The sequence below is a fragment of the Equus quagga genome, chromosome 4 (genome assembly GCF_021613505.1).
Source record: "Equus quagga isolate Etosha38 chromosome 4, UCLA_HA_Equagga_1.0, whole genome shotgun sequence".
Classification (NCBI taxonomy): Eukaryota; Metazoa; Chordata; class Mammalia; order Perissodactyla; family Equidae; genus Equus; species Equus quagga.
The window spans coordinates 21,647,615-21,670,253 of NC_060270.1; the positions used below are offsets into that span (position 1 = coordinate 21,647,615).

The 22,639-nt window shown below is 36.5% G+C and overlaps 1 protein-coding gene across 2 annotated transcripts in view; it reads right to left on the minus strand.

Moving 5' to 3' along the window:
• The window catches only part of RABL3 (RAB, member of RAS oncogene family like 3), a 32,256-nt gene continuing 9,617 nt past the window's right edge, over nt 1-22,639 (minus strand). The window contains exons 3-8 of one of the 2 annotated variants that reach the window (XM_046658975.1): nt 13,817-13,946; nt 12,562-12,676; nt 9,435-9,585; nt 4,745-4,799; nt 1,598-1,636; nt 1-1,025 (exon numbers count right to left, since the gene is read on the minus strand). In XM_046658975.1, coding sequence (XP_046514931.1) covers nt 1,602-1,636; nt 4,745-4,799; nt 9,435-9,585; nt 12,562-12,676; nt 13,817-13,946 — 486 coding nt within the window. In that variant the 3' untranslated portion in view covers nt 1-1,025; nt 1,598-1,601. Of the gene's footprint in view, nt 1,026-1,597; nt 1,637-4,727; nt 4,800-9,434; nt 9,586-12,561; nt 12,677-13,816; nt 13,947-22,639 lie in introns of both variants that reach the window. The other variant, XM_046658974.1, reaches the window with a different exon arrangement.

Genomic DNA, 22,639 nt, shown 5'->3' on the forward strand with positions numbered 1-22,639 from the left:
TATGTTGCTCTGGAACTTATTTTTACTTCTCGCCATAAATACACCATTGACACAAAGAATGATATTCTTAGTTTACGGACTATCGTTAAGGGACAAATCACGAGTTGATTTTTTCCTTCAAAAAAAGTGAAAACTGAAGAGGCTGTAAATCTCTCTTACTGCCCTTGTGCAAGTCTTAGATTTCAGCCTATTTCCAAACTGAAAACAGTAAGAGAGTGCAGACAGCTGTAACCTAAAGAGTGAAGGATTTAGTGAGCCGTCAGTTTCTTGCAGAATTCTTCTTTTCTGGTACTGCTGTTCTCTATGTATTATTAATCTATTTATATTTAACTCTAGCTATTAGTCTGCCTCTTCCAGCCACGGAGCCATTTGCAAAGGAGAGGAGAGGGAGAAGGGTGGCTATTATTAGGCATCCTTGTGTGTGATGAGGGTAGAGACAATTAAATAACACCATTTTGCTTCTTTGAAAATGACAGAGATTGTTCAGGGTGGACAACTTAGGGCTGGTTAACATAACCTTTCCCCCCAAGAAAGTAAAACAATAGAGATACATTTCTGAAGTACTTAATTAAGCCTTCAGCAAGGAGTGTGGGAGAATTACAGACCCATAAAATCCCTACGGTTCTAGGCAAGAGTCAATTTTCTGTGCGGCACTCTGTCACCGCTCATTTACTGCATCATTTTGACAACATCTCATATTTCCACAAGGCTTTTACATAATCTATAAACAGGGACAGAAAGGTGAGGAACAGAGAGAATGGGGACAAAGTTTGGACCGCGCCCCCCCCCCCCCCCCCCCCCCCGTCACTTCCTTTCAGTTTTTCATGAAAGGGTGAGGCTGAAGGGTGGCATCTTAAGATGATTTCTTCAAAGGCTGAGACATTAATAATCAACACAGCAAGAAGAAAGCCCTGAAAAACTGCCTCTGCTTGCTCAGTCTTCCAAAGGAGGAGTGCAATTCAGTCATAATGAAGGCTCTTTAATGTTCCGCCCCCAAACCTTTTTCGATCAGGAAAGCCTGGAATCTGCAGGCAAGAAAGATAATCACGTTAAGTCTCAAGCAGACAGAGTTCAATTGCTAACAGTCTTTAAATTTTACCCCCTATTTTTTGTTTCTGTATGTTGGCCTCTTTTTCCTTAAAGAATCACCATTATGAGGCTTTACTCAGAAAACCATGGCAGATTCACTAAGAAAAAGTCTACCAAATGGAAAACATTTGCCAACAAATTGGTGATAGTGTCATCTAAATCAGAGAGGATGAAGGTGAATCTCGTAACATTTACCTATTAGACTTTCATATGAATTATCTGCACTGTGGGAGACTCTGAATATACACCTTTAGTCTCAAACAAATGATTTTCTTCTTTTATTTTATAATGTAACTTTACCCCCACCCCTTTTTTTTGTCCCTTAGACCCTTATTTTCCCTTGATCTGATTTTTTCTTTTTTATTTAACAGGACAGAAGAAAATCAGTTGCTTGTACCTACAAATGACTTCCCCTCACTTTTTTTTTAATCACTTCTGAAAATAAACTTGGAAATCACCTCTCTCTAAATTTAAGAACCCATTTTATCAAGAAAAGATAGATACTGACCTGATTACCATCTCTTAAAAAGTATCTCTTCTCTATGACCTGTGAAAAACAAATAAAGATTTTAAGGGTTTAGCACACATACCTGGAAAAAGTGGTTGACTGCAATGGCCACTAACAGGACTAAAAGGCACATATCCAAATTAAGAGTCTTTTCAATAGCTACAGATGTCTAGTACAATGAGTTAAATCTGGTGCTAATAAGATCAGGATTGTGGGAGTATTTCCATAAAAGCCTGCCTCATTCCAAAAAGCATTAGTGATAGAGTAAAGAAAAAAATGAACAAACAAAAACGACTGAATAATTAGCAAAAGACATAAGATCCCATGCAATTCCTAGTCTCTGACAGGAAATTTGCCTCTAAGTTTCCTAGCAGCCAGCCCCAAAAGGTACCAGAGAGAACCCATAAGACAAAAGCAGAGCACTTTTCTACTACAATAGTACAGCTATTCCTAACAGAGAATGCTGTGTAATATAATGAACTGCCACATCCCTCTAGTAAACACAGTGATAAATTCTGTAGGTCCTCAGTGGAGAGAGATGACACATCGACATCAGGCAATTAGCTTCTTTTTATGGACTTAATCTGTACCCTTCATTCAGTAGTTTCAGAAGTGTTATTTGGTCCGTGGGAGAAATAAGGTGAAGCAGTGGATGAATCTGCACAAATCCATCACTACTATTGAAAAGAAACCCTCAAAATATATGGCCTATTATAATGAGTTTAAGAGCACCATATGTTCAGATGATGAAAAACAATTGAAAAAATAATGAATTCTGTTCTAACACTTGAGAAACTGCAATGGTTGCAGAAGCAGTATTATTTTCTTTACTTAGAGCTGTTGTGATTAAGAAAAGTTAATCAAATAAGAAAACAGATTAGCTGGAGATTAACTTTAAGACATTGGAATCTAGAATTATGAAGCTAAGAATTCCTCTGAATAAGAGCAGAGTGTCCTCCAGGCCCACGCCAGCTTGCTCTCACTGGCCTGACAGCCAAATCATCCAGATTCTATTTTCGTGACTATGGTTGGATTACTTTTAGCCACAAGAGACTCAGCGTAAGGTGGCATTCGCTGTCCTGAGAGATTAAAATACTCGACCCCACAAAAACCAAGAAGGGAATGATTCTCTTTCCCCTCTCCGGGGCAGGACAGGAAAATCCTATCATGTAGAGTAGGGAGGAATTACTACTGGCCAAATGAGTCTGGAGGAGTTAGATTTCCTCTTGGAAAAGAAATCTTTACACTAAATTCTGGAAGATATGATGTAGAGAAAACTGGGTGAAATACAGCTGCAAAGTGCCTTGGTTTCAGGCAACCACCTCAGTCTGGAGGTCTGGCCAACCTCCTAATCTACATACGTGTTTTTATGATTTAGGCAATGAAGAGAGAAGCTGCCTTTTTGCTTTTGCTCATAATTCCCTACCCTCAACTTGCAACACCCTTTTCTTACCAAATCTTGCTCTCTTCTTAAAACCAACCAAGTTCCCTCTAATTTCTTTCTTTTTGAGGAAGATTAGCCCTGAGCTAACATCTGCTGCCAATCCTCCTCTTTTTGCTGAGGGAGATTGGCCCTGAGCTAACATCCATGCCCATCTTCCTCTACTTCATACATGAGATGCCTGCCACAGCACGGCTTGATAAGCAGTGCATAGGTCTGTGCCCAGGATCCGAACTGATGAACCCCGGACCTCTGAAGCTGAGTGTGCGAACTTAACTGCTGCACCACCAGGCTGGCCCCTGATTTTTTTAAAATAAAGCCTTACCTGAAAACTTGGGTCACACTAGTCTATAAGCCATTGTTTCTCTAAGATATAAGTTTACTTTTTAATTTCAAAATTAATAAATGATTTAAAAATTTAAACAACATATTGTGGGATCTTTCCATGTCAGACACAGATCTGTAAGATGTTGCTTTCAGGGGAAAGAATTTTGTATTAGGTGAGGGCCAAGGATCTACACCACATGGAAGTTCTTACATTTTAAGTTTGAAAACAATGTGGAGAGAAAATCTGGTTTCTAGCAATGCTTCCCAACATTTTTCATGACATGGTACTCTTAGAAAATGCTAATATTTGTATAGCGCATTTACCCCAGAGTACAGCACTGGGGTAAATGGAAGAGACTGCCGGTCACCCAGCCCAGGGGGCTCTGGTTGCACTAGAACTGAGGGGATCACTATCTCAGCACACCTGTGTCCCTTTGCCATACACCAATCGGGAAGTGGTGCAATGAAGCGAAAAATTCCAAGTGACCTAATATTAACCAGGGAGGGGCATGGGGCTTATCTTATGCTGGCACATTGGATAAAGGTCCAAATATTAGACCCCTAATCAGCTAAAAGAAAAATGATTCATAGAAAAGAGCTATGAGAAGAGAAATGATTTTCTTGGGAGATTATAGTTAAAAGGAACTATAATACAGAAATTAATCCTTTTCAATAATGCATAGAGAAATACACCCTATTTTACTTTACTACACAGTGTCAACACTGGGCAAACAACTTAAACTTGGTCAATACTATGTGCAATGCAGCCATGTGGCCTGGTGAAGGAAAGACAAACAGTGCTCTAATTTCCCAGTATGCTGAGTCATTCTGTTTTCATCCCGGTCAGGACAATAAGATGATGCTAGCAGGAGTCAAGAATTGGAATGCAAAGGTTTCTGATGGGGAAAGATTAGGGAATCAAGAAGATGATGTAACCTTAAAAGTAATAGTAATGTTTATGTGGAGAATATTAATAGCTGGGAGAGCAAAAAGAACTCAGGGCTTTAACTAAGCTGAATTTCCTCAGTTCAGTGCCTTTTGAGGGGGTTAGGGGGAGAATAAGTACAAAGAGAGCTAGAAAACAGGAAAACATAAATTGCTCTAAAGAGGAGAATTAAGTATCTTTTAAAAAAACCCATTTAAATCCAGTAGCTTTCATCCTTTGCTTAGAGAACGCTGGTGAGAGAATAAATAGGCCAGCAGGACTTTAGCAACTATACCAACAGACAAGAGACATCAAAACAGGTATTATTCAGGCTGTGAAGTTCAAGACAAAGGAACAAAAGGACAAAGCATTCTACAAAAAATTTAAATTCCTGTAATATATAAATTAAGTTTAAAAATAACAATTGAAGCCATTACCTTATCAAAAAACCTACTTAGCTTGACAGCATTGGAAGAACCCGCAGCTAAGTATCGTGGATTTGTGCAATCCTAGAAGATAAAACATAAAATCCACAATTAAAAGTTAGGAAACATAGCTCTTTGTTAGTTATTACTGTTCCTGTTGCACATTTCTATACTAAAATATTAGGCATTTTACTCTCATAAAATATTCACGTAAATTTTCAAATTATGATGCACAAAGCAAAGATAAAAGTGCTAAAGGAAGATAAGGACACTTTTGTTATTTAAGCAATTTTAGAGGATACTGAACATATTCATCATAATTCATAAAGGAAGACAGGATTGTCAATATCTTACTAATAACAAAACCAAGACACCAATCAGGTGACCTACCTACATTTACCCTGAAAAGCAGAAGTAGAACCATTAAAAACAGTAAACACTTCACTGTTTAGTACTAGTTACTGACCAGTACTCAACTAATTAAGTACTGTGCAGTTCACACAAACAGTAGGAAGCATGAATAAAGAGTTAAGAGGAGTAAAGAACAAATAGAATAGTTGCCAGAGATTTCCCACTCATTGACTGCAGGGTACTACATCTCTTGGTAGGTCATAGAAAAAATAATAAACAATAGATACATTTTTTGATAATAAACAATAAGTTTATTATTATTAAATATCATTAAGTATTATTATTTAATAATAATTTTTGTGTGTGTGTGTGTGTGTGTGGTGGAAGATTGGCCCTGAGCTAACATCTGTTGCCAATCTTTCTCTTTTTGCTTGAGGAAGATTTGACCTGAGTTAACATCTGTGCCAATCTTCCTCTATTTTGTATGTGGGACACTGCCACAGCATGGCTTGATGAGTGGTGTGTAGGTCTGTGCCCCAGATCTGAACCTGCAAACCACGGGCTGCCAAAGCAGAGTGTGCGAACTTAACCCCTAGGCCACCACACCAGCCCTAATAATAATTAAATAAACACTAATAAACAATAGATATATTACTATTAAGTAGGATTTTTAAAAATAGAGAAAAAATGGGGCCCAGAAGAGACAAACAATCCGGACTATTAAATCACTGCAATGACTAGTAAAGACCTTAAAAAGTTTACTATCTTTTTCCTGGAATTCCAGTGTCGTGCTGCCTTCGCTTGTCATCATTGACTTGCCACCTCAAGAGAGAAAACAGTCATGAGCTGCATAACGATGTTTCAGTCAATGATGGACCAAATATACGATGGTGATCCCATAGGATTAGTACCATAGAGCCTAGATATAGGTAGGCTATACCATCTAGGTTAGTGTAAGTACACTCTGTGATGTCTGCATAAGGATGAACTTGCCTAACAATGCATTTCTCAGAATGTATCCCTGTTGTTAAACGACACGATTGTACTTTGATTTTTTTTTTTTGGTGAGGAAGACTGGCCCTGAGGTTTACCTGTGTCAATCTTCCTCTATTTTTTATATGTGGGATGCCGCCACAGCATGGCTTGATGAGCAGTATGTAGGTCTGCACCCAGGATCCAAACCTGTGAACCCCAAACCACCAAAGCAGAGTGCATGAACTTAATGACTGGGCTGGTCCCTGTACTTTGATTTTTACCTCAAATGCCACCTAAGATCAAACTATGAGGATATCATGTAGGGTCCTTTGCAAGAATGATATTTGTCTTCCAGTTGTAGATCATCTGTGTCCCTTGGGAAATTACTGAAATTATTGTTGTTGCATTTATTCTGTTTTGTAATCCCTAAGCCTACACGATTCCTTCCCAATGGATTTTGTAACGATCACCTATTTTGTCCATATACAACATTTCAAGGTTCACATTTTAAAATTTGGCTGGAAACTATATAATACATTTTCCAAAACCACAAAAAAGAGATTACAACAAACTTTTCAGAGATCACAGAGTACTAGAAAAATTAGAGGTCTTTGAAGCCAGCAAGCTCTGAATCAAATATCCGTCCCAACATTTCTAGATTGTGTGACATTGGTTGGGTTACTAAATCTTTAAAGTAGAGTTTGCTCACTTGTGAAATGGGGTAACATCACTTATACTGCAGGATTTTTGTAAAAATTAAATGAGACAACGCATGTCTGGCACATAGACGGTACTGAAATATTAGTTCCCTTCTCTCTTCCTTCCAAGAAAATGCTATCAAATTGAATTTTCAGACACAAAAGCAGCTAACATAATAAAAGATAATTCTATATATGGATTAAACAAACTGAACTGTCATCGTGCAAACTGTTGTATTTGAAATAATGTTTGAACACATTTAAACAGCAGTTGGGGCACGTAAGAGACAAACTGTAGATAGAACTGTGTTAGATATGTTTTACAAAATGGATATTGATTACATAGTCATCAGAACGTCAAAAGACTTCTGAGGTGATTCCAAATAGAGCCAAAGTACTAAATACAAAAACTAAATCAAGCAGCAAACAAACAAAATCTCCCAAAAACTTAATTCTAAGGATCCACAATTTCAGGTTGACCAGGCTAGAGAAACCCAATGATTTTAGGATGAGAATTTTAAATTGAAAGAGCCATCTGCTTTTGATCATGGCTGAAAGCAAAGCCTGAAAACTAATAGCTCTAAATAGCTTGTCCAAGCTTCAGAAAGGAATACTAACTAAGGAAGATGTTTCAGTATGATCACTTTGAAGTAAACACAGAAAAATTTGTACTCGATGAAATAAACCTACCAGGATTTTAAAAAATAAGTAATCTTCTTCCTGTTTATAATGTAAGCAATTTGCCTTTTTTCAGGCACAAGATAACTGATTCCATCTTTGATGGATACACTTACGTTATATTCTTCCTTTTCTATAGTTTTAAGTAAATTCATACAGTAACCAAAGATGCTAGCACTAATATTGTTACATTAGTTTATTTGAGGGTTTATATTTACTTGCTGAGTCTTTTTGATTGCTATCTCTTTTTGATACTGTTACCCCATTCTCCTCTCCTTTTTCCTTCCCTGCATACTCAAGACCTTCTTGTGGTTTCTGCTGTGTTCTTGAAGCCATACACTGATAACAGACAAAAGTATGTTGCATGTGAACTCTGTGGAGACTGTGTTTGCCACAGTACCACCACTTGAGTACCTTTAGATCTTGTTAACAATTAAAAGACAGCCTTGCCTTTCCAAGTAGGTGATTGTCACTGAAACCCACAGGCACTAGAAAGAGAGACATTCCAAAATACATTAAAAGTAATTACTGGAACAAATTAAGTGTATTTGATGGTAAATTTCCCTTTGGAAATAATGTTCAAAGGAAGTAACCTCAGCACTTCTTCAACAAGGACATTGTATATTCTAAGTAGCAGGAATCCTCTGGAATATCACAGTCCAGTGCTGACTACCTGGGGGATATATGCTGAATATTCCATGGTGGCAGCTAAGAAAAATAAAGCACCTCCACTGCAAAGTAGAAGGTAAAAAACAATGGCATGGCAGACAGAAGCTGACTCATTTATTGGGGCAGAGGTGGGGTTGAACCAAGCAGTGTTCACAAATGTTGACTCACAGAATAAGGGCATCAGAATCACCTGAGTCATTTGTTAAAATTACAGAGTCCTGGTCCTTCTGCCAGACCTTATGAATAAACTGTGGGGCAGTTACTTAAAATTTTTCTCAGATGCTGTTGGTAATAAGAATATGCAGTCAGGTTTGGGTAATTGTTAATCTAGATAATTTTTAAGAGTTCTTTCAGCTCCAAGATTCTAAATGTTAGTTGAAGGATAATTAAGTGGAAAATAGGCTTAACTGTACAGCACAGGCTCCGAAGTCTGAGTGCCTGGTTTGACCTGTGTAACCTTGGCCTAGTTATCTCTCTCAGCTCCTAGTCTTCATCTTTAAAACTGGGGATAATAACAGTACCTGCCTTAGACGGATGATGTGAAGATGATGAATGTGAGATAATGTACATAAAGCTCTAGAACAATGCTCAGCACAGACGTGCTCAATAAATGGTACCCATTGGCATTATTATACTACCACGCCCACCCCACGTCTGAATGCCAGCACACTGAATATGTTGCAGAAATCCTACTTGTGAACAATGACATATAAACCATGACTGAAGCTGCTGCCCAGAATCCTTCTCTGGGCAACACTAACTGGTTTATCTGAGGGCTTATCTTAGCCTTTTTAGTGCCAGGTTCTAATTGAGCTAAATACCTCAGGAAAAGACTCAATCCTCTGTATACATTATACATATAAGTTTATACAAACTAATGCTTATGAAGCACTCCTGGTTTACAGGTTGTAATTTTCTCATTTATTTGTTAGCCCTTTTTAAGGTAAACTCTGTAGTTTAGAAGCTAAGAGGCTTTTCTGAAGCACAAATAGTCAAGGAACAGCATCACTGACATTCTTTGTCATCTTAATTCAATTATTTTTAAATTAATTAAATTATTTTGACTTTGGTGAGATATTTAAAAATCTTTTCAAGAAAAAGCCCATGATTTACATTATTCATAGAACAAAGTTGGAACATTCCAACAGATCAGCATACAAGGAGGCTGAAGTGACTGTGCACATCTGACAGTCTTTGTTGATCCCAATCTTTACTACATTTTGGACTAGAACCCTAAAAGCCTGATTTCAGGTATAAAGCTTCTTTTGCAAGAATAAGTGACTTATGAAGTCTTTGGTTTTGCCTTCACCTGATAATAATACAAACATGCTTTAGTGAAAATACACACCAAATTAATCTCTTCCGCATTGAAATCTTCAGCCAGGAAAGCAGTCCTAGTTAAGACTTCATGGCGCTTGGTTTCATGAATCTGATCCAGTTTAGTCCCTATCACCAACAGCGGGATTTGGTTATCAGCAAACTGTTCCCGGTCATAATCCCTGTGATAAACAATAATGAAGAGGTGAAGAGAATTTACCTTTCTGATGTGGATGTGTAATATTTAAATGCAACTAGCTTATCCTACTTTACTGATAATTCACTGACTCTTACCTATCACCAATAAACCCATTTTTCTCCCAATTTCTTCCACCTACTTGTTTACTTAACAATTCATCACCATCTATCGAGTTCCAACTATTCATCTAACTACTCAAAATTTGTTCCCATGAATCTTTATAGATTACTTGAATAACTAAGTGCCCACCAGGTAGACCAAAGTAGGTTGACTTGACTTCTCCCAACAGCTCAGGAATTTTTCTGTGTAGATGCAGAGACTGGATTCAAACCTCAGTGGAGAGAAAACTCAGGAACCTTGCACAGCACTCAAGCCTTGTGCCAGAGGGGAAAAATGGAAAGCTTCTAGGTACCTTCTTGGATATACATAAGCTCTACATCTACCATACATATTTTTGTCTATGAATAATAAAAAAAATAGATCATTTTAGGGAAATAAGAAATAGGAATGCTGAAGGCCAGAATAAGTCAACCACAGGAGATGCCACATAGCCTGGGGAAAGATGGATTCAACAAATGGAAAGGGAAGGAGATAGCTGAAATGCAAAATGAATAGGAAAAGAAAATAATTAAGTACCAAATACCTAATACTTGTTTGTTCTGACACAAGAGCTGTGGGAGGCAGAGGACAGGCAATACAAATCATTTAGGATTAGTGGCCTTGGGTCACTGGCTATTAGAATCCTTTTTTTCTATTCTTACCCAAAGGACAGAGTGGTGTTCTTTCTATTACCGAAAGGAACACAGAGTCCAATGTTGTTGAATTAATTTAAATTCTGTTCACATATGAGAAATAAAACAGATTTGAATTTCTGACATGTTATAGGCTTAATTTACAAAAGTCAGCAAAACCTGGCTGCGAACACCTTATGACAGTAAATCAATATTGCGTAATCCAATCAATACAACTCAGTTGAGCATAGCTTTTTTTCTTCCTTTAATATTACTTTTCTTTTTCTTTGAATAATCTAAATTGTGGGGGCATGAAAAATTATCAAATTCTTTTGCCCTTCATAATAATCTTACAGAGCTTCAGTTACTGTTCAGCCTTGGAACACAATTGTTTTGAACTATGTAACCTCCCATTTCATAAAAATATTATTTTATTTATGCATCAAAGCCAATAATAACTGGAGTTCAAGGCTTTTGATTCTCCTTACCAACATCAACCCTGACTTAGGAGACATGGTCCAAAACTGCAATTTGCTTTCTTAGAGAATGAAGTATTGATTGTCTTCCTTTTGCATTATTTCCTTTTCCTATACTCACTAATTCTGGCTCAGATACAAATTTTTATATATATTTTATTAAACATCATCTTTGATACACATATATCTCTGTCACTTGTAGTCTTGTATAATTTCTTGCACATGTATTAACATATATATGGTACTATATATGTAACTTAAAATATATATGTTGCCATATATATATAATTTGTTCTCTTGTTTCTCTTTTCAGCTTTCCTTTTTTCTCACTTTCTTTCATTAAATCTTACATCCAATTTGAAGTCAGATCTTGAGATTCCTTTTTTTTTAACCGTTAGGTGAAAAACTAGTGGGGAATTTTATCGTGGATAGATAAGGCTGATAATACCTTAACACCACAAAGAGACAGACAACCAGGTATTGTAATATATGCAAAATACCACTATGGAAAAACAAAAAACTTGCATCTTTCAGGCCACTATATTTAATACCATTTTAGAGAAGATTTAGCATTCAGAGAAACAAATTTAACAGACATTATAGGGATACGGTCAGCAAAACCCAGGACACAGAAAACTCTCCAGGACAAACAAGCCATCTTCTTTCACAAACAAACTGCTAAAGGGTAAAAAAAAAAAAAGGAAGGGGAACTTAAGATCAAAGACACTTAAGAAACCAAACACAATGAGTGGATTTTATTGAGATACTATTTTGAACAAACCACCATTTATGAGACATTTGGGGAAATTAAAATAATATGGGATATTAAATAATTACTGTTAAATTTTAAGTGTGACAATTATATTTTGGTTATGTTCAAAAGGTCTTATCTTTTAAAGTTACACATTGAAGTATACATAGATGAAATGATATGATGTCTAGGATTTGCTTCAAAAAATAAATGAAGAGACATACTGTGTTTATGGATTGGAAGATGCAACAAAAATTCTCCCCAATTTGATCTATAGGTTTTAATGCAATTCCAATAAAAATCCAAGTAGAATTTTTGTCAATATAGACACGCTGATTTCAATTTTATATGGAAAAGCAAATGAGCTGGAATAGCTAAACAATTTTGAAAAGTTATAACGTGGACGGAATCACACTGCCTAATTTTAAGACTTACTCTAATGCTACAATAATCAAAACAGTGTAGTATTGGTGAAGGGATAAAAACAGATGAATGGGACAGAATTAAGGAATCTAGAAATAGACCCATATAAATATGGTTAACTGATTATTGGCAAAGGAGTAAAAGCAATTCGATGGAGAAAGGATAATCTTGTCAACAAACGGTGTTGGAACAACTGAACATTCACATGCAAAAGTTAACCTCAACCAAAACCTCACACATTATAACTAATTCAAAAAGGATCACAGATCTAAAAGTAAACCTAAAACTATACAACTTCTAGAAGAACATAGGAGAAAACCTGCATGATCTGGGATTAGGCAAAAAGTTCTTAGACATGATGCCAAAAGCACAATACCTAAAAGAAAAAATTGAGAAAAGAGACTTTATCAAAATGAAAAATTATTGCATTGTGAAAGACACCGTTAAGAAAATAAAATGACAATCTACATATTGGGAGAAAATATTTGCAAATCAAACATCTTACAAAGTGTTATTTTGGGTACGTTCCTATGATTGCTGTAACATTTCAAGCCAATTGTGAAGTAATCTGGGCTTACCCATTTGTTACCAAGACTCCAGTTGGCACCAGATCCCTGTTGAGAGCTTCCAATGACCAACGATACAAGTTTTGGGATGACTTCTTATTTGTTAAGTCGTGTACTAAAATAATACCTAAAATAACCAGAGAAAATAATGCTGATACTGTAACAATTCCTCTTCGTTTTACAATTGGCAAAGTGAGGTGCAGTAAATTCAAGCATTAGGTTGCTTAATGAACCTAGCATTTTAGTATGACTAACAAACTCAGAGACAATTATTTTAAAATTTCCTCTACAAATTCTCACAAATGATTACCTACAAAATTTTCTTTGTCATTATGTAACTTTTTGTAATTCTACAAGGGCTGACAAAATGTCATCAAATTTTTAGAATGTCTTTTCTTTGTTTCTTCATTCAACACTTACCGAGTGCCTTCTTTGCCTGGTCCTAATTGCAAAACTACCTCATCAATAAAAATAAGCAAAACCACATCAAGTATATAGGGAATTATATTCATTCAAAAAGTTAACTGTTTCCGCACTGTGCATAGTACTGTTGTAGACAGTACTTATGTGCTACATATTGTACTTTATGTGTGTTATCTAATTTGATTTTTAGAACAGTCCTATGAGGTAAGAACTATTTTACCTCATTTTACACATGTGGAAACTGAGGCTCAGAAAGGTTGGGTAACTTCCCCTGGACACAGAGTGGTCACTCCATGAATTGCAATTATATCCTCTATTACATACGTCCATCTGGAAGTCTGTTCCAGGTATCTGAATTTCTACAACTGGATGAAATTTCTGCACCCTAAAAACACCCTTAGGTAGCTCTTTATTACATAAGACTGTCTCCCAGGAGCAGATGAAAGAAATCTCTATCTCTGTGACATCTGGCTTAGACTATGGGACTCCTAATGGTCCTATCATACATACTCAACTGACTGGAGAACAGAACTCCCAGAGAACAGTGTTTTGAAAGTTCCATGTTTTATGTCAAGTACCCAAAGTACAATTTCATTTCTCAATATTTAGTTTATGACAATAATATAAACAGAAACACTTAGACAAAGCAAATATTTAATGTTCTGAATTACATTGTTAGAACCTGGAAACACAAACTGGAATGTGATATGTAGATTTAAATTAAGAGTTGTGAGTAACTAGATCTTTCTTAAATTAAGATGAGTCCAGCATTCCATAGAATTTCTTAACAGATGATCTATACTCCTAGACCATTAATAAATGGTAGAAATAAAAAATGCTTTACCATTTACAGAGTTGTAGAATACTGCTCTTGTGCTTTTCACACTGCTGGCACTGCCCACAGAGCCTCCAACATCCCATAATTCTATATAGTAGGTCTTCTCTTCTGGTGTTCCTTCTTTGTAGTCATGAACCTAACAAATCAATCCATCAAAATAATTATGGCCACTAAGAAAACTGCTAAGCACCCTCATTCCAGTTTAAAGCAGTGGACATTCCATATGGGCATCTCACCCTCTGATTCTCTGCTCACCACCTCCTATCTTTTAAGCTTCCTTCCTCTAATATTCCAACTCTATTAATAGTCTTTGACCCCACAGTACCCTATAGTTAATTGATCTTAACACCTTTCACGGCTCTCCCTTCCACTTGCAAATCCTCACTTCCTTCCTAACTAAGCACAAATTCCATGACTATCTTAGTGATGAATCATACTGTATTCACCTGGAAAAATTCCAACCCAATTACAGTCAGGTGCCACTTAATGAAATGGACATGTTCTGAGAAATGCATTGTTAGCTGACTGTGTCTTTGTGCGAACATCGTAGAGTGTACTTAAACAAACCTAGATGCTATAGCCTACTACACACCTAGGCTATAAGGTACTAATCTTATGGGACCACCATTGTACACGTGTTACACAATGAATGGCTGTATATTCACCTTTTCCCTCATTCCATGTCTACAAGCCAGCTAGCTGAATGTGAAGCTCAGAAAAATACAGATTCAAGCTGACTGGATTCACTTTAAATTCAAGTGCACCTTTGGAGCTTCCCTTTAATCAGTTCCATAGTCCATTTCCTCTTTTCCTCTCCTAGATAACTCATACTTTCTCCTCTTTTTCACATTTCCAATATGTCTTCCCTATCCTCAAGCACAGCTAATAACCTTGCTTCCTGAGACAGAAGCAATCAGAAGAGAACTTCTACAATCTGTTCTTCCCTATCTATCTGAAGCATCTGTGCCCATATAATCTGCTTTTGCTCCAGCTATTATAGATAGGCTGTCTGTGTCCCTGAGGCCAAATCACCCTCTTGTGCATGAGATCCCATCTCCTCTTTCTTATCAAAGATGTAGCTCCACCAATTCTCCCCTCTCTCCCTTTCATCATCAAATTTTCCCTCTCTGTTGGATAATTCCCATCAGCATACAAACATGCCATACTTTTTCCTATCTTAAAAAAAAAAACCTTCTCTTCACCACCTTCTCCAGCTATAATGCCACTTCTCCATTCCTTTTTATAGCAAAGCCCTCCAAAGAGTTGTCTATTTTCAACTGTCTCTAATTCTTTCCCTTACATTCTCTTCTGAACTCATGCTTTTCACACTTTTGCCCCAATTACCTCACTGAACTATTCCTTATCAAGGTCACCAATGGCCTCCACATTGCTAAATCCAATGATCAATGAAAAGTTTGCATCAGTTACTCTACTATTTGTCACAACTAATCACTATCTGCCTTGCAAGACTTTCTTCACTTAGCTTTCAGGATATCACACTCTTCTGGTTTTCTTCCCTCCTCTCTGGCTAATCCTTTTTAGTCTCCATTTGGGTTGTCCTTATCTTTCTGATGTTGTATTGTTCGAGTGTCCTAAGGTTTAATTCTTGGATCTCTTTTCCTCTCCGTCAACACTTGCTCTCTTGGCAATTTCATCTAATCTTATGATTTTAAATTCATCATTATGTTGATGAATTCCAAATTTACATCTATCCTGGACCAGCCCCTTGAACTTCAGACTACCATATCCACTAGACTACAATTTGGATGTCTAATAGGCACCTCAAAATTAACATCTAAAAAAAAATTTCCTTATCTTCCTCCCAAATCTATTCTTCTCCCAGTTTTCTCTTTCTCAGTAAAAGGCAATTCCGTCCTTCCAGTTACTTGAAGGGCCAAAAACTTAAGACTGATCCTTAACTCCTTTCACACTGCATATCTGATTGTCAACAAATCCTATTGCTTTTGCCTTAAATATTTATCCAAAATCTGTTCATTTCTCACCATCTTCTTTATTACCACCCAGGTCAAAGTCTCTGTCCACCTCTTTGCCTGAATTAATATAATCATCTCCTAGCTGATTTCTCTACTAGAGCATTGCCCTGCTCATGTGGTCCACCCCCAACATTGGTTTTCTATATAGTAGCTAGAGTGATCCTTTAAAAATCAATGCTAAGTTAGATCATACCAACCTTCTGCTCAAAACCCTCTAATTACTTTCTTACTCAGAGTAAACTTCCTTTCTCAGGTCTGGACTCTATAGGCATTTATTGCCTGTACTATATAACTATTCAGACACAAATTGAGATACGGGGCAACCTTATCTATTAGAATAAAGCTAAGAGCCAGATTATAGTATGTTGGTTTAGGGGTGTACATCAGAATCTTCTAAGAATTTTTTAAAACAGATGTCATAAAATGCAGTAAAACTCACATACTGTATTTAACAGAATGCTTTACACTTTTTACTTATTCCCATTTTTTTTGTCCAAATCGTTTTGTCTAAGGAAAAGTTTAAGTAAATAAGATACTCTACAGACAGCCAAATAGACATTAAGAGAAGACAATTATCAACTGACTGAATAGCACAGAAAAATGAGAATAGCAAAGTCATAGCAGTTGGGGACCATTTTGGATAACGAAAATTAATCCTGTTTATTGTGATAAAAGCTATCACTATTTTTCTATATGGCATAAATAACTGATAATATGTGATCATGCTAAGGCATCAATAAAAAGGTTAAATTACATGAGTTCTGTTTAAGAAAGCAGGAAAATGTATATTTTAACAAGATTTCTAAGCAAAACCACTGGAAAAAAACAATACAAGGTGTTATAAGAAGTCAGTTACCTGTCATCAAAAAGCTCAGCCACGTTAGCGAAGCTTTCTTGATCCTGCTCCCCTCCCCCTGTGCCCCAAAACCAACCAGGGGAGGTTAGGTACTCCTCCTATTTGCTCCCATAACATCCTGTACCCCTCTATCATTTCACTAACCACACTGTCTTATTTATCTGCTGATATCTCTTCTATTAGACTTTGAGCATAAGGACAGGGATCATGTATTATTCATCTTTGTAGGCCTAGAAAATAGCATAATACCCAGCACATATTAGATGCTTGGATATGTTTGTTTAAATCAACAATTAAATTAGGATGTTTCTTCCTCCAAGGTTTTATTACATTCAGTTTATTATTTTACTGAATTCCAGTGCTTCTCAAGTGCAGTTCTGAGAATGAACTAAATTAGAACCATAGGAAGTTTGTTAAAAATACAGATTCTTGGACCACTCCTGAAGCTTCTCGCGTGGGGCTCAAAAATCTTTACTTTTAAAGAAAGCTCCGTAGGTGATTCTGATACATAACTAAGTTTGGCAATCACTGCACTATATGACTTTTTCTCTGAAATTATTTCAAATGTCTAATGTTGTCTCCTCTAAAAGACTAACTCCTCTAAGAATAGCCACTATATAAGACAATTCCCAGGTAGCACGCCCTCTCAGCTTTGCAATGTACCAAGTCTGCTAGCCAGCTCCCTTTTGGCTATGCATGCTCTCAAGCCAGATTGACCCACTCATCTATACTCTTCTCCATCACAAAATACCTTCCCTAATCAATCTTTTCATGTTTCCCTCCAGAATTAGAAGAGAAGGTGGCCTTCTTCTTTTCCAACTTGCTCAATTAATACTAAGTTTAACTTAATTCATATGGAATGAGTTTTAAGAACTTTAATCAGTAGCTTGTAGCTATGACATTCTATCTTTTACATGGGTGAGTGATCTCCAAGGGAAAACTTGACATTATAACAAGTATTGTTCTTGACACAATAAGTGGTACCTTGGTGCTATACTAAAAGCCCAACATGAGGGGGGGTAATGCCAAACTACAAGAAATGTGTTTTATATTTAAATCAGGTCATCAAGGATATGATACTTAAAGGCATTACAGACCTTACAGCTATACAAGGAAGGATTTTCTCAACAGGTAGCAATAGTACGTGCTGATCATCACATGTGAAGAGGAGCCATACTCCTCAATGCTGCTGTCACTTTGGTACTTCTCGTTTACTCACCTCTTGACTTTTTATTGGAAAATAAATCAAGACTAAGTACAAAGGTTTTATCTCATTTGAAGAGTTTATTCATTGTTTGTAACTTTTAAAAAGCAGAAAACAAATTTAGTAAAGAAAATGATATACATCAAGAGAGAATACTGGATGTTATAGATGCTCTCTAATAAGTTTGGTTTAGTATGTGTGCCTGCAGAATCATTACTAAAGAGAAACAGGAAGGTGGGAGGTTTTAGGAGAGAGTCGGGAGAAAAAAGAGAAGGATAGAAATGAGCAACTAGGACAGTGCACTGGGGAGCAGGAATTGAATTGGTTTCATTCACTGCTATACTTCCAATTCCTTACAGCGCCTGGTCCCCAGTAGGTATGCAATACATGGAGTGAATGAACAAAGTAATGAATGGATAGTATAAAGGTTACTGCTAATTGCCATTTCCTTTCCAGTAATCTTGTTTTGCCTTCAGCCAAGCTCATTTTCTCTATTTTGTAAAAAAAAAACCTTCATTTTTCCTTCTGTTGTGTACCCATTCACTCCATTATTTAACCTCTAAACTTTGTGAAAGATTAATTTAAACCCTTGTCTCTATTTCCTCTCTTCCTACTCACATCATTTGGTTTCTGCCACTAACATTCCATTGCACTTTCAAAGATCAGTACTGACTTTGTCATCACCAAATTCAATTCTTTTTTCTCTCCCTCAGTCCTTACATTGCTATAGTATTTCATAGAAAAAGTCAAAGCCTCCTTCATGAAATTTCAAATCTCTCATCACTCGTGTGGTATTTCATCAACTTGGCTATCCTACTTCTTTGATCAATCTTTCTCTGACCCCTCTTTTTACCATCAATTCTCTAAATATACCCCAAGGTTCTCCCTCAGCTCTTCTCTTTGTAAATTTTCTTTTTTGAAAACCTCATCAGCTCTCATGGTTCAGGATTATCTCTATATGGATGATTCCAACTCAGAATTCTCTCTTAAGCTTCAGCACCTTATTTCCAAATGCTTTCTGGACAGCTTCAGTTGGATAACTCACAGATACCTCCCTTCATCATGTCCAGAACTGAATTCATTATCATTTCCTTCTCTTTCACCTAGAATATATATCCCCCTCCTTGAGGAAGAGTCCATTTGTCCATTGCCCAGGCCACCCACTCAATCATTAACACCCGGTATAATTTTCCATTCTTCACAAGAGCCTAACTTTCTCACTTAAACTGCTGTAACACTAATTTTCAGTATCAGTGCTGTCCCACAAAACTTTCTGATGATACAAATGTCCAACATAGCAACCACTAGCAATGTGTGACTACTGAGCAGTTGAAATGTGGCTAGTTCAATTAAGGAACTAAATTTTTAATTTTAGTTAATTTAAATTTAACCAAAGTGCCACATGAGTCTAGTGGTTACTGTATTTAATGGTATTAGAATACTTTCTTCTTAATATCATTCTTGAACAAGAGGCAGTACAGAGTAGTGATCAAGAGTACAGGCTCTTGAACCAGACTCCCTGGGTCTGAATCCCAACTCCATCACTTATTAGCAATGTGACCTTGGACAAATCATTTAACAACTCTGTGCCTCAACTGTTTCATGTATCAAACAGAGACACTAATAGTACCTACCTTGAAGGGTTGTTGTGGGAATTAAATGAATTAGTATGTAAAATAGGTGCCTGGCCTAACTAAAAAGTGTTAGCCATCATTCATCATTATTGCTATTTTAAAGATCATTTATATATAAACCTTGTCCTGCCTCTAATCCCACCTCATATTCTTAGTGAGGATACAGTCTGCCTTTAAAAAAAATTCCTCTCCAGTGCTTGTACACTGTTATGCTGCCCAAAGAGGAATTCAATAAATATTGATTGTATGCAATGTGTAAAGTAGAGAGTTAAAATCCCATTAAAGTGAACCAGAAATGACAAATCAATTTCTTTATTTACAATTTGTGAAAAGATTAAGTTCTATAAGTCTTGTTTTCATAATTAAGAGTAGCCATGCATTTATATTAGTCCCATTAGACTTGGGGCAACAAAATTAGAAGACAGGAACAAATAAAGAATACCACAAAACAAAACTTTTCTCTCTTTTCCCTTCAGTTCAGTTATGAAGACCTCTGCACTGCATAGTAAATCCAAAATGTTAATAATTACTAAGTTCATACATTACGCTCACTAACTTCACCCGATACTTGAAATTAAACAATTACATTATCACCTTTATCCATCTCTATTTTTGGTTGGCTCTTAACAGATGTGAAATGAGTGAAATGGAGCAACTGTTTCTAAGAGTTCTGAAGAGTGTGTATTCATGGGCCTACGCTGATTCTGGAGATCCCTTCTCACAGGTTTCAATAACAGGGGAGCTGTAATTGCAATACAAAAGCTGCTACAGAAGAAAGGGTTCTTTCAAGCTATTTAGGTAAAGGTTTTATCAGATTTAATCATTCTTGCTAGAGGAAAGAAATGTTCACTTTATTATAACAAGAGTCAAGATGATTTACATGTCTATGACAGTTTTTTCCTTAAGATTATTGCTTAAAAAAGCATTTCACTTATTTTCTCACTCAAGAAATGCATTCTTCACAAAGATGGAGGACAGATATCCAAGATACAATGAAGAGTAATAAAAGCAAGGCCATTTTCAGCCCCACACGCTCCACTCTTCCACAATAATGCAATTCAGGCCAGCCTGGCTTTAAAGGAGTCAATTACCACCATAGTCATTCCAGTAAAATCAGTCACGTTACATGACATGTGTCTTTGACTACTGTAGCCTTTATTCCAGCCTCTTTTTGGGCAGTTTTGTGTCCTCCCCAGGGTTCTTTGGAATTATGGGAGGAGTTAAAAAATCTGCAGTCTAGCATAAGCATAACTCAAGGAAAGTCCAACTTAACATTCTCCAAAATCAGGGGTTTCCAAAGAGAATTGCTATTGTTACTTCTAAAACTTGGTCAGAGTCTCGAGAATTAACTAATCTCATGTTGGTCTGCCCTCTGGAACTTGCATAGAAGCACTCCTTGCAGATACAACCAAGTCTCCACTGTCATATGCAGGGGACGGTTGGGACAAAACTTCTTTTGGAAATTGTGCCACCAGTATACTCAAGACATTTTACATCTCTGTTATCCTCAGTTACCATACATTTTGGGTCCTTAATTGGTTTCTCATATTCTCATCCCTAAACTACTTTCTGCTTCCTCTACCCATCATTCCACCTCCAATTGTTTCCTTCCCCTAAATCTCTTCACTTTTCTCATGGAAACTTACTCCATGGTTACAAAATTCCAACATATCCTTATCCTCAGTCTCATTGTATTAACTGATGCCAGCCTCTACTCTGAGGACACAACATCTCCTGCTGCCCTCTCAGGTGGATGCTGTTCACTCTTCCTCATTCTAATTACCCTGGAGTTGAAAAATAGGAAATGCCTTGGTTACTCTCCAAAGTTACTTGTAGTACCTTATTCCTCTGCCCTAACATAAAAAAACCTGTTTTCTTTAGAGGCTTTGGACCATCTAGCTATACTCCCTTCCCTCTCCCCTTGCCTTATTGTTAATACCTACTAGCTTCCTATCAGCATCGGATTCATAGTCTTGCCCCTCTGCTCTAAGTCTCATCATTTAACCACTTCCATATCCACTTGGAAAACTGCTTCCACATCCTACCCAGTGTTCCTAAAACACTATTCACCTACACCAGAATCACCTCAGGTGCTTCTTAAAATGTCAATTCCCGGGCACCATGTATAACTCTGAATAACTCTGAGGGCAATGTCCCAGAATCAAATTAAAAGACTAAAACTGTCAGATTGGTTATCAGAACAAAATTTAACTATATCCTACTTCCAAGACATATATATATTTATACGTATTTGCTGTTGCAAATGGCAGGATTTCCTTCTTTTTTATGGCTGAATAATCAATTTTTCTTTACTCAATCTGTTGATAGACACAGAGCTTAAAAGCTCTCATCACAAGAAAAAAAATTTATAACTATGTGAGGTGACAGAGGATAACCAAACTTATTGTGGTAATAATTTTGCATTATATATAAATATGAAATCATTATGTTGCACATCTTAAACAAAGTAATATGTCAATAATATCTTAATAAAACTGGAAAAAATATGTTGGTTTAGCTATTTTATTATCAGACAAGATAGACTTGAAGGCACAATGTATTACCAGATATAGAGGGACATATCACAATGATAAAATGTTAAATCCTTCAGGAAGTTTAAACAATCTTAAATTAGTACTTATCTAGTAATATAACCTTAAAATATATAAACAAAAAACAAACAGAACTAAAATGAGAAATGGACCAATCAACACTTTTAGTTGGAGATTATAACATTCATTCCTTAGCCACTGATGAAACAAGCAGGCAAAAAAATCAGTTAGAGATAGAGAAGATTTGAACAAAATGATTAACAAACTTGGCTCAACTGACTACACTCAACAACTACAGAATACGCATTCTTCTCAAGTGCACATGAAATATTTACCAAAATTGACCATATAATGGGACAAAAGTAAATTTCACCAAATTTCAAAGAATGAAATAATACAATGTATGTTCTGAGCACAATGAAAGTAAGATAGAAATCACCATTAAAAGATGATAAATGTTCTCAAATGTTTGGAAATTAAGCAGCACATTTCTAAAAAACACAAGTCAAATAAGAAATCACAGTGGAAATTAGACAACATTTTGAACTGAATGATAACAAACAAAATTTCAGAGATACAGCTAAAGCTG